Raw genomic sequence first — 12,531 nt, forward strand, 5'->3', positions numbered from 1 at the left:
AGCAAATTTAGTACCCACATCCTCCACTTCCTCACCCAGGACATCTATAAAAATCACAGAGTAAGGGTCCGAGAACACCCACTGGTGACCGACCTCCATGCAGAATATGACCTGTCTGCAACCACTGTTTGCCTTCTGTGGGCAAGCCAGTTCTGGATCCACAAAGCAATGTCCCCTTGGATCCCATGCCTCCTACTGTCTCAATAAGCCTGGCCTTATCAAATGCCTTGCTGAAATCCATATAGATTACATCTACTGCTCTACCTTCATAAATGTGTTTAGTCACATCCTCAAATCTGTTCAGCTACTTTAATCTTCTGAATCCTTTTGAAGTCAAGTAGCTTCGGTCTTTTGCTGAAAGTTTAAATAACTTACATAGGAGAATAATTATTTTTAAAAAGTAACTTTTTTTACTGGAGGCCAGATATCTCCTGATTTTTTTTTAAACATCACAATATAGATGTCTTTGGTTCATTCCAGATTTAGATTTTGCCAAGGTAAAGTGGTCTTTAGGTTAGAATTTATGATGGATGTTAATTTCACATAGACTATTCCTGTAAGGTTATTGTAGTGCTGACTCTCACAACTGGTCATATTGAAGCAACTACTATGGGATGATTGGGTACTGGAGAAAGAAGGGTGAAAGAGCAACGGTTCAAAGCCATGGAATAGTCTACGTTGCAGCCATGTCAGTTATTTGGGACGTGTTAATTAAAACACTGTCCAGATATGCTAATAACTAGAAGGATACTGGAATATTAGAGTAGAATGGGTAGATAAGAAGAAATATTTTCTAATGGGTGTCCTGGGCTTTAATAAGTTGAAGCTGCATCAGTACAGCCAAATTGATCTCCAAATTAATAAATTATTATGTTTTGTGTTTTTTTTTCCTTCAGCTTCGATACACTGATATTCTCTTTACAGAACAGGAGGTAAGCATTCCTATTCAATCTTGTTAATTTATGGAAGGTTTTTGAAATTCTCTTGGATAATTTCTTGTATTTTTACTTAGAGAGGAGTGGGCATAAAAAGTACACCTGTCACAATGGTACTTCCAGATTCCAAAGGCAAATCCTATCTCTTCAACATCATAGATACGCCAGGTAAGTTCTGTGAACTGGTTTCAAATGTTTTTGATTTATCCAGTGAACTAAATAAAAATTATTGTATTATTTTATTTAGTTTTGTTATGTGGTTAAATAATGGTATAAAGTTGATGTTTACTTTAAATTTAAGTACTTGATTGTTCATTGGGGTTTCAGTTGTATGTATCAATATTTCTAAAAGAGAAAAATTCATTTATATTTTAAAATAGTGATTAATAGTAGATTGTAGCGATGCACTACATACAGAGCTGGAGACGACACGCAGCGGTAAGTCGTTTCGAGACTAGTTTATTCAAACTTCGCGGCACTGGCATTTAATCCCTAGCGCCTGCCCTAATGGCGGAAATGACGTCAGAGGTACATTACCAAAGACTCTCCCCGTGTGCTAGCTATCTGTGAGCCGGTTCGCCTGTGCAGAAAGTGGGTCACCACAAGATGTTTTTAAATGGTCTCACCTTAAAGCTCCTAACTATTTCTTTGTTTTCTTTACAGTACCTGCACTTAAAACTCATAAATGAAACTGTTAAAGTGACAGGAAACTTTAGAAGTTTAATCTTATGATTGCCAAGCTGTCAGACAGCTCTCCTACCTTTTTAATCTAAATTCTAAATCTATAATTTACTTTTCAGGACATGTAAACTTCTCTGATGAGGTTACAGCTGGTTTCAGAATCTCCGATGGCATGGTACTCTTCATTGATGCAGCGGAGGGGGTGAGTGGACACATAGACGAAGAGTAACGAATTTCTATAAAATGTATGAAATCCTGGTTCTGGGGCTGAAGATGCATGAGAACACAATTTGCTTGCAAACATGAAAAGAATGTACATTGTAGAAAGTTACTAACTTTCAAGGTGTGCATGAAATTAGAAGGCCATACAGATTTATGTAGCTGAAGATATCAATGTTGTTTAAAAAAATGGGTGACCTGGATTTTGGCTTTGAGTTCTCTAAAAGTGGAGTGTTACTGACTGTTTTAAAAAAAAAAACAGGATATCCATCAGCTGTGAGAGTTGGCAAGGGAATGGCAGAAGGAATTTAACTTGGAAAAGTGAAAAGTGATGCATTTTAAGAAGATAAACCAGAGCAGGACATACACAGTGAATGGCAGGGCTTTAGGCAGTATTATTGAACAGAGAACTTGGAGTACAAGTAGATAGTTCCCTGAAAGTGGAAACGCAGTTAGTCAGGATGATGAGGAAGGCACACCGCTTGTCTTCAGCAGCCGTAGCCAGTGAGTTTAAGAGTTGGGGCATCATGTTATAGTAGTTCTACAAAACAATGGTTAGATTGTACTTGGAGTATTATGTGCGGTTCTGGTCATCAGAATGTACGAAGCTCATGCTTAAGCGAGAGTGGATGCAAAAAAGATTCACGAGGATGTTGCTTCGATTGAAGGGCTTCAGTTATTGAGAGGGATTGGATAAGCCAGTTCTGTTTTCTCTGGAGCAAATGAAGCTGAGAGGTAACATGACAAGTATACAAAATTATGAGAGGCATAGAGTAGATAGCCAGTGTCTAATTCCTGTCATAGGAGTGTATAGAACTAGGCTTATATTGAGAGGAGGGAGATTTCAGGGGACCTGAGGGTTAATTTTTTTTACACATATCCTAATTAGTATTTGGAATGAGCTGCCTGAGAATTTGATGGAGGCAGGAATGATAACAGCATTTAGGCATTTGGACAGATACTTGAATGAAGGATATGGAATTAATGCAGATGGGATTGGTAGAAATTAGCACGATGGTTAGCCTTGATGCAGTGGGCTGAAAGGACTGTTTCTATGTCGTTCAACTCTGATTCTGAGATTTTATGTATATTACACAGAATTTGATTGTAGGATTCCCTTTAGTGTGGAGGGTTCTTGAGCCAGCAATTTGTTCTACCAGATGAGATGGTGAGTCAGGTAGTGCAGTGAGAGATTGTGGGTTGCTTTGGACGCACCTGAAGGCTGGGTTATCCATTGTTTGCGTTAGGAAGTAGGCTGATAATATTGCCTACAGTGTTTATTGGTGGATCCAGAGGAAACATTCTTGCTTTTGCTGAGCAAGAAGGCTCTTGCATGCAAACTCAAGTGCTTTCAGCTGCCCTGTTTTCCAAAGTTCAGCCATCTATTTTAAATATAACATGACTGCACAAATGAAAGACATTGCTGTACTGTTTCAAAGATGTCCTGGCTGAAGTTTATCCCTCAACCAACATAAAAGCAGCTAATTTCAATCTTATCACTTAACTGTCCCAAATTGATCACTGATTTTCCTTTGTTGCATCAGTAACTGCATTAAAAAGTATTGTTGACAGTAAAACAAAGTATTTCGAAGTGTACAGTACTGTGCAAAGGTCGCAGGCACATATATTTAGCTAGGGTGCTTAACACTTTTGCACAGTACAGTATGAAAGTCATCTTATTTGCTTCTTTGTCTGATGTTTTAGTCATCACTGTTTACAAAAGTTTTTTTAATATTCATTAATAGTTTGGCATTCTCCCTGAAGTTGAAAAAGCGACTGCTAAATAAACCCAATTCTCTTTAGAGGATGGTTATCTGAAATGGAAATTCACTGCCTGTTTACAATGGGGTTCTTTTCTGAATTTTAATTAAAGATCCAATGTAAGGGAAAGCTGTGAAAATATTAGTAAATTGAATTTATGGTTGCTGAGAAAGGAAATTTCCATTCCTTATCATCACCATGTCTCTTTATTTTGTAAGTCAAGTATATATATATATATAGAGAGAGAGAGAGAATAAACTTTAAAAAAAATAACAGTGGAGTAATTAAATGCCTGATCAGTTTTATTGACAACTCTTCTGTTTTTAAAGTATATACAATATGGATGATGTGATCTCTGTGTAATGTGCAGGTAATGTTGAACACTGAGAGACTAATCAAACATGCCGTACAGGAGAAGCTGGCTGTTACTGTTTGCATCAATAAAATAGACAGACTTATCCTGGAGCTAAAGCTGCCTCCAACTGATGCATATTATAAATTACGGCACATTGTGGATGAAGTCAATGGTTTGCTTAGGTAGGCTGTCATTTCTCTGTGGAAAATGTGTCACTTTTATGTTATGGAGAAGATTTTTGTTTTTGTGCATTTAAGATCTATTTTAAGAAGTTTTAAAGCAATTTCCTTTATTCAGACTCCGATAAGAATATATCCCGAATGAAGTAATGTAAAGATGTCGAATGTTTTAAAGCTGTCTCAATACTTAGAAAACAGAATCATGAGGTTGCAATTGTAGGCTATGTATTTTGTTTAGAAGGAAATCCAATTGAAAGTATTTTTTCTCATAGCAAATTAGTGCGAATTATTTTGGTTTTGTAGTCTTTTGCAGTGCTGCAGCCTTTAGTATATGTGGTCTCATCTGTGGGGTTGATAAAGCAGTATGGATATCTTCAATACTGAAATCATATAACTTGTTATTTTACTTTGTCTTTCTGCAGTGTCTATTCAACAGATGAAAACCTCATTGTTTCACCACTTCTGGGTAATGTTTGCTTTGCGAGTTCTCAGTACAGTATTTGCTTTACTTTGGGATCCTTTGCCAAGATCTATTCTGATACATATGGTGAGTATTCATTTTAGAGATGACAAATTGTTAGCGCTTATAACTTGTCATATTTTCATCTATACACTATTAAAAATTGTCAATCATTCAGTGCACTTAGGTGAAATTTGAGTTTACAAGTTTTCTAAAATTAACTTCGAGTGTAGTCAATTGTATGAAGGGTGGCCTTGGAAATAACCCAAAATGTGAAGTGCATTTATACACGGCACTAATCAGAATCATTCGGGAAGTTCAGGATCCATTTTGAAAATACAATTTTATGGATCAATATGCTGATATTGGAAGCTATCCAGGAATAATTCAACAACGTAGGGCTGAATCAAAAATCCTTGCCTTCAATAAGAGATTTGGTAATATATTCTTCACAGATGAGGTTGTGTTGTTTTGCTGACACAGTTAACAACAAAATGAAGGTGATTTATTCATTCAAAAGGCAATAATTCTCTACAGACTGAGAACTAAATTAGAGTCACATTTAGAAAATAAACTTTTCATACACATTGTCGAATTCACAGGTAGCTAAAGTGTTTATAAGTCAATAGGTAAGAATGTAATGTCAGAGTGGATATGGCATTAGATCTGAAATATGGATGGCGTGGATAAAATTAGAGTAATTTTAGGTAGTCATTGCATAGAGATAACAATTCCTGGTTATTCAGAGAGATGTCTACTCCATTTAGATAAGATAATTGACAATATACTTTTCAGATCTATGTTCTCCATAACATAAAGGAATTAAGGGGTATGAAACTATCACATTGACAATCCCCAAGCTAAGCTGTGAAAACTATCAGGAAAAACTGAACAAGCTGAAATGCTAATGATAAAACTGACAGGTCACCTTTTACTATGGTTCCATTTATGAAAGGGTGTGATGATCAGATGAATGGAAGGTGATTCAAGTGGGTGGATGGTGGGATAGGCAGGTGAACCATGTATAGGAACCAAAAATTCAAGTAGTCACTGAAAATTTTGAAAGGAAAACCTGATTGCAAATATTAACCCTGAGTAATTGGAATAGGGTATTTCCTATTTCAGAAGTCAGTCAAGTCTAACGACTTTGAGACCATGCTAAAACAAGCTTAGAGGGATGAAGACCAAAAAGCTGGGATAGTAGATTAAAATTTGCAAGGAGTTCACTGCCTTAGATAAGTTTGTCTCTCTGGCCTGTTTCTGTGTTGTATTTTCTGTATAGTTTTCTGCACTATTGTATTTATTAGCTGATTTTTTTGTAACTGAACTGTTTCCATGATCAAAGAACAATCAAGGAGTATTAATCACTTAATTTTATTTCACAAATTTGACATTTATTGTTCTAGTCTACATTTACTGATAGTTGCTTCTGAATCAAGTGCTTTACTCTGGATATCTGAAAATTAGAGGTACAAATCCAATCTCTTAAAATTAAAATGCTTCCTTTCCTGGCTATTATTCAGTGCAAAACTGCAAATTATGTCTGCTTACTGATCTGGATATCCTGTTTAGTATATTTGCCAGATAATACTGCTTGTTTTCATTGCTAGTTTAGATAGCTCTCTGCTAGATGCCTGAATGTTAATCAATCGCTCACTGATCCACTTGGATGAATGGTGTTTAAAGATGACATTCTGCATTCCTTTTTTGTGCATCACACTGAATTATTTTGGATTAGTTCAATCACAGACAGTGTCTTCATGAACATCCTGATCTATCCCCTTTAAACCTGCTTTAGTATAAACAGTGCATGTAAGAAATTGAAAGGTATAAAGTTGGCAACTTTGTAAAATAAGTTTTCTAGATAATTATGAGAATTTTCTATGTAAAAAAAAACTGTTTTACTCAAACACAACATGCTGGTAGAACACAGCAGGCTAGGCAGCATCTATAGGGAGAAGCGCTGTCGACATTTCGGGCCGAGACCCTTCGTTGGGACTAACTGAAAGGAAAGATAGTAAGAGATTTGAAAGTAGAGGGGGGAGGGGGCAATGCGAAATGATAGGAGTAGACCGGAGGGGGTGGGATGAAGCTAAGAGCTGGAAAGGTGATTGGTGAAAGTGATACAGAGCTGGCGAAGGGAAAGGATCATGGGACTGGAGGCCTCAGGAGAAAGAAAGGAGGGGGGGGGAGCACCAGAGGGAGATGGAGAACAGGCAAACAACTAAATATGTCAGGGATGGGGTAAGAAGGGGAGGAGGGGCATTAACGGAAGTTAGAGAAGTCAATGTTCATGCCATCAGGTTGGAAGCTACCCAGCCAGTATATAAGGTGTTGTTCCTCCAACCTGAGTTTGGATTCATTTCGACAATAGAGGAGGCCATGGATAGACATATCAGAATGGGAATGGGACGTGGAATTAAAATGTGTGGCCACTGGGAGATCCTGCTTTTTCTGGTGTACCGAGCGTAGGTGTTCCACGAAACGGTACAGTCTCCCAGTCTGCGTCGGGTCTCGCCAATATATAAAAGGCCACACCGGGAGCACCGGACGCAGTATACCACACCAGCCGACTCACAAGTGAAGTGTCGCCTCACCTGGAAGGACTGTCTGGGGCCCTGAATGGTGGTGAGGGAGGAGGTGTAAGGGCAGGTGTAGCACTTGTTCCGTTTACAACGATAAGTGCCAGGAGGGAGATTGGTGGGAAGGGATGGGGGGGAAACGAGTGGACAAGGGAGTCACGTAGAACCGGCTGGGTAGCCTCCAACCTGATGGCATGAACATTGACCTCTAACTTCCGTTAATGCCCCTCCTCCCCTTCTTACCCCATCCCTGACATATTTAGTTGTTTGCCTGTTCTCCATCTCCCTCTGGTGCTCCCCTCTCCCACTCCTTTCTTTCTCCTGAGGCCTCCCGTCCCATGATCCTTTCCCTTCTCCAGCTCTGTATCACTTTAGCCAATCACCTTTCCAGCTCTTAGCTTCATCCCACCCCCTCCGGTCTACTCCTCTATCATTTCGCATTTCCCCCTCCCCCCTCTACTTTCAAATCTCTTACTATCTTTCCTTTCGGTTAGTCCTGATAAAGGGTCTCGGCCCGAAACGTCGACAGCGCTTCTCCCTATAGATGCTGCCTAGCCTGCTGTGTTCTACTAGCATTTTGTGTGTGTTGTTGTTTGAATTTCCAGCATTTGCAGATTTCCTCGTGTTTGTTTTACTCAAAGGTGTTGTTCCTAGTTTCAGTTACTTAAATGTTTATTGAAATATAGAAACTTTTTTTCTTTTTAAAGGGGACATTAATTACACGGAGTTTGCCAAGCGTCTTTGGGGTGACATTTACTTCAATCCAAAAACGTAAGTGGAAACTCACTCAAGTCATTTCTTCACAGATGAATCTTGTCTTAACATGTTTTCTTTTCTTTAAAAAAGTAATTGAGGACAAGGGGTATTAATACTGAGTGATGTTCCTTTCAGGAACCCAAGCCAGTAATGGCTTAGAAAAGGAGCAAAATTCTCCATCTCAGATCCAACATTCTGCCTCAAAAGAGAAAATTCATCTGTTTTGAGATGACGGGCGTTACCTGAAACATGTTGAACCAAAAAGGAGAGAATTTCGCTCTTTTTCTATTGAATAAATAGCATTTTTAAAGTTTGCTTTAATTTTTTAATTGTTTTGAAAATATAGGTAATTTTATCTGCTTTATTTATAAATTTATAGAATCTAAATTAATTAATACATCACTTGGTCTTTCACAGCTGTTTCCTTCATTGAAATCAGTGGAAAGTAATCTCTGCACTTAGTTCAATCTGGCACCAGGTTTTGAGGTGAAGAATTCAGTTTAGGAGCACAGTTGATAAAATAACAGCAAAATAAAATGAAAAAATGCAACTGCATGACTTGAATTAATACAGAAATGCTGATGTTTCTGTCAGTTATGTGGGAAAATGCCATTTATATTGGAAGTTGACAACATTTTCCAACATCTGTGCTAATGCATTCTGTAATATCTAGATTTATCAGAAATGGACTACCAGCATTTACCCCACTGGTTCTCAATCAAAGAATGCATTAATATTACACCATTGTTATTGTAAAAGTTTTATTTTGTCATCTTTTACAGTAAGATGTAAAGAGTCACCCTTTAAAAAGTAGAATCACACTAATAACGTTTAGCTCTGACACTAGAAACTGAGTTTAATGTAAGTGACTGTTCATTAACTGTTGCACTGTAAATATACTCATGAGTTCACTAGTAACTGAGCTCTGACTAGTGACTAATCCGATCATCAGAAGTTTGCGAGGAAGGGATTTCACTCAGGTCCACTGCCTGGGTAGGAAAAAAGCGGCGGATCACGTCAGCGTAATTGAGCTCTGACCAGTGACCAATTAGTCTTTGATTAGCAAGAGCAAATTAAAGGCAGGGGCAAGCACTGTGGGCATCATCTGAGTGGACATATTCAGAGTGGTGATCTTGAGGCTTTAGCTCTTCAAGGCTTCAGAGAAGAGAGGCATCAGTTAAAGAAAGCAAAAAAAAAGGTCTAGGTAAAGTATTTTTTCCCCCTTTCCTCTTTATATCTGCTCAGTTAGGACAGTAGACATGCCAGACATAACAGTTGACTGCTCGTCTTGCGGAATGTAGGAAAGCAGAAAGACTCCAGGATGGTATGTTGCCGCCAGGGTCCGGGACATCTTGGATTGAGCCCTCAGCATTCTTAAGTGGGAAGGGGAACAGCCAGAGGTTGTGGTCCATGTTAGGTACTAATGACATGGGTAGGATGAGTGACAAGGTTCTGCATAGGGACTTCAAGGAGTTGGGTGCAAAATTAAAGAGCAGGACCCCCAGGGTTGTGAAATCAGGATTGTTACCCATGCCTCGTACTAGTGAGACCAGAACTAGGAAGAGTATATAGTTCAACACGTGGCTAAGGAGTTGGTGTAGGAGGGAAGACATAAGATTTTTGGATCATTGGTCTCCTTTCCATGGAACGTGAGACCTGTACAGAAGGGACAGTTTGCACCTGAACTGGAGGGGAACTAATAGCCTGGCAGGAGGGTTTGCTAATGCTGCACGGTGGGGTTTAAACTAGAGTTGCAAGAGGATAGGAACCAGAGTGCCAGAACAGCTAGTGAAGAGGTTGTGCAGACAGATGTTGGTAAAATCTCGTACAAAGTCAGAAATCAAAAGGTTGAGCATGGTGTGCCTAGAGTCCTGAGCTGCGTATATTTCAATGCAAGAATTATCGTAGGAAAGGAGGATGAGCTCAGGGCATGGATCGACTCCTGGAATTATGACGTTGTAGCTGTTAGTGAGATTTGGTTGCAGGCGGGTCAGGACTGGCAGCTCAGTATTCCGTGGTTTCATTGTTTTAGGTGTAACAGAGTGTGAGGGATGAAAGGAAGGAGGGGTACAGTTACTAGTCAGGGAAAACGTCACGGTACTAATCTGTCAGGACAGACTGGAGAATTTGACTAGAGATGTGTGATGCGTAAAGCTGAGAAATAAGAAGGGCATAACCACATTACAAGCCACCCAACAGTCCTAGGGATTTAGAGGAATAAATTTGTGGAGATCACAGACAGTTGCAAAAAACACAAGGTTGTGATAGGTGATTTTAACTTTCCATATATTGACAGGGAATCCCATACTGTAAAAGGACTAGATGGGATAGACTTTGCAAATATGTTTTGGAAAGTTTCCTTCACCAGTATGTAGAAGTCCCAACGAGAGAACATGCGACATTTAATCTGCTATTAGGGAATGAGTCCAGACAGGTGACAGAAATTTGTGTAGAAGAACACGTTGCACCTAATGATCACAGTACCATTAGTTTCAAAGTAAATATGCAAAAAGATAGGTCTGGTCCACGTTTGAGATTCTAAATTGGAGAAAGGCCAATTTTGATGGTATCAGAAATAATCTAGCAAATGTGGACTGGGACAAGCTGTTTTCTGACAAAGGTGTACTTGGTAAGTGGGAGGCCTTCAAATGTGAAATTTTGAGAGTACAGAATTTGTATGTTCCAGTCAAAATTAAAGATGAGGACAGCAGGTTTATGGAAACTTGGTTTGAGAGATATTGAGGCCCTGATTAAGAAAAAGTAGGTGTATAGCAGGTATAGACAGGCAGGAACAAATGAGAAATATGAGAGTATTTGAATATGAGAAATGCAAGAGAACACTTAAAGAAATCAGGAGTATTGAAAGAAGGCATGAAGATGCTCTAGCAGTCAAGATGAAGAAGATTCTACAGAGATTCTAAGAGATTCTACAGATATGAGCAAAAGGATTGCAAGAGACAAAAATGGTTCTCTGAGAAACCAGAATGGTAATTCATGTGTGGAGCCAAAACAAATGGCAGAGATCCCCAGATGCATTTTTCACATCTCCATTTACTCAGGAGACGGACACAGAGTCTATAGAAGTGAGGCAAAGCAGCATCAACTTCATGGAGCCTGTATGGATTACAGAGGAGTTATTTGCTACCCTGAGGCAAATCAGGGTGGATAAATCCCCAGAGCTTGACAAGGTGTCTCTTTGAACCCTACAGGAGGCAAATGCAGAAACTGCTAGGGCCCTAGCGGAGATATTTAAAACATCCTTAGTGACAGGAGAGATACCAGAGGATTGGAGAATAGCTGATGTTGTTCCATTATTTAAAAAAGGTTTCAAACATAAACTAGGATATTATAGGCTGGTGAGTCTGATATAAGTTGTGGGAAAATTATTGGAAGGTATTTTAAGCGACCAGATAAATAAATATTTGTATAGACTTGTACTGATTAATGATAGCATTGCTTTGTGCGTGGTAGGTTATGTCTGACCAGTCTTAGAGATTTTTTGAGGAAGTTACCGGGAAAGTGGATGAAGGCAAGGCAGTAGATGTTGTCCACATGGACTTTAGTAAAGCATTTGACAAGGTCCCGCTTGGGAGGCTGGTCAAGAAAGTTCAGTTGCTTGGCATTCAGGATGAGGTAGTAAATTGAGTTAGACATCGGCTTTGTGGAGAAGACAGAGAATGCAGCTGGATGGTTATTTCTGTGACTAGTACTGTGCTGCAGGGATTGGTGCTGGGTCCTTTTCTGTTTGTCGTCTATATCAATGATCTGGATGATAATGTGGTTAACTGGATCAGCAAAGATTATGGGGGACAGTGAGGAAGGCAATCGTGGCTTGCAGAGGTTTCTGTTATCAGCTGGAAAAATGGCAGGTGGAATTTAATGCAGAGAAGTTTGAGGCGTTGCACTTTGGGGGGGTGGGGTAGGACCAACCAGGGTAGGTCTTACCCAGTGAACGTAGGGCATCAAGGAGTGTAGTAGAACAAAGGGATCTGCAAATATAGATACATTATTCATGGTGTCACGGGTAGATGGGGTTATAGAGAGAGCTTTTGACACATTGAGTGATGGGATGTTATGTTGAAGTTGTATAAGACATTGATAAGCCCTAATTTGGAGTATTATGTTCAGTTTTCGTCACCTACCTACAGGAAAGGTTGAAATAGTACAGAGAAGATTTACTAGAATGTTTCTGGGTCTGGAGGGCGTGAGTTATAATGAAAAATTGATTATGTTAGGTCTGTATTCTTTAGATTGTAGAAGATTGAGAAGAGATTTGATAGAGGCACACTTGGACTGTGCTGAATGCTTCCTCGGAGATAGAGCACTATGTAAATCAGTGCTATGCGGGGTCTTTATAACATTACGTAAATGGACATGTGTATAAAAAAAAATCAAACCCAAGATACAATATTATTTTATGTATGCACAGTAATTCGTGGAGCAAACAGTAGAGCAGCAACACATTATAGCAGCAGCGGAGGGAAGCAGGTGGTGGTTACATTTTTGAGGGGATCCAGTCTGAGGGTCCTCCTCCAACTTTGGCTGCTTCTTCAAGTAGATGTTGAGATTTGACTGCCTTTTCTCATGAAGCAGTTTTCGGTAG

The 12,531-nt window shown here is 39.2% G+C and overlaps 1 protein-coding gene across 4 annotated transcripts in view; it reads left to right on the plus strand.

The window, feature by feature from the left end:
- The window catches only part of eftud2 (elongation factor Tu GTP binding domain containing 2), a 111,924-nt gene that overhangs the window by 19,993 nt on the left and 79,400 nt on the right, over positions 1 to 12,531 (plus strand). For all 4 annotated transcript variants that reach the window (XM_059956649.1, XM_059956648.1, XM_059956650.1 and 1 more), the window contains exons 7-12: positions 897 to 932; positions 1,013 to 1,103; positions 1,736 to 1,818; positions 3,967 to 4,133; positions 4,553 to 4,677; positions 7,880 to 7,943. In XM_059956649.1, coding sequence (XP_059812632.1) covers positions 897 to 932; positions 1,013 to 1,103; positions 1,736 to 1,818; positions 3,967 to 4,133; positions 4,553 to 4,677; positions 7,880 to 7,943 — 566 coding nt within the window. The remainder of the gene's footprint in view (positions 1 to 896; positions 933 to 1,012; positions 1,104 to 1,735; positions 1,819 to 3,966; positions 4,134 to 4,552; positions 4,678 to 7,879; positions 7,944 to 12,531) is intronic.

This window comes from Hypanus sabinus, chromosome X1 (genome assembly GCF_030144855.1).
Source record: "Hypanus sabinus isolate sHypSab1 chromosome X1, sHypSab1.hap1, whole genome shotgun sequence".
Lineage (NCBI taxonomy): Eukaryota > Metazoa > Chordata > Chondrichthyes > Myliobatiformes > Dasyatidae > Hypanus > Hypanus sabinus.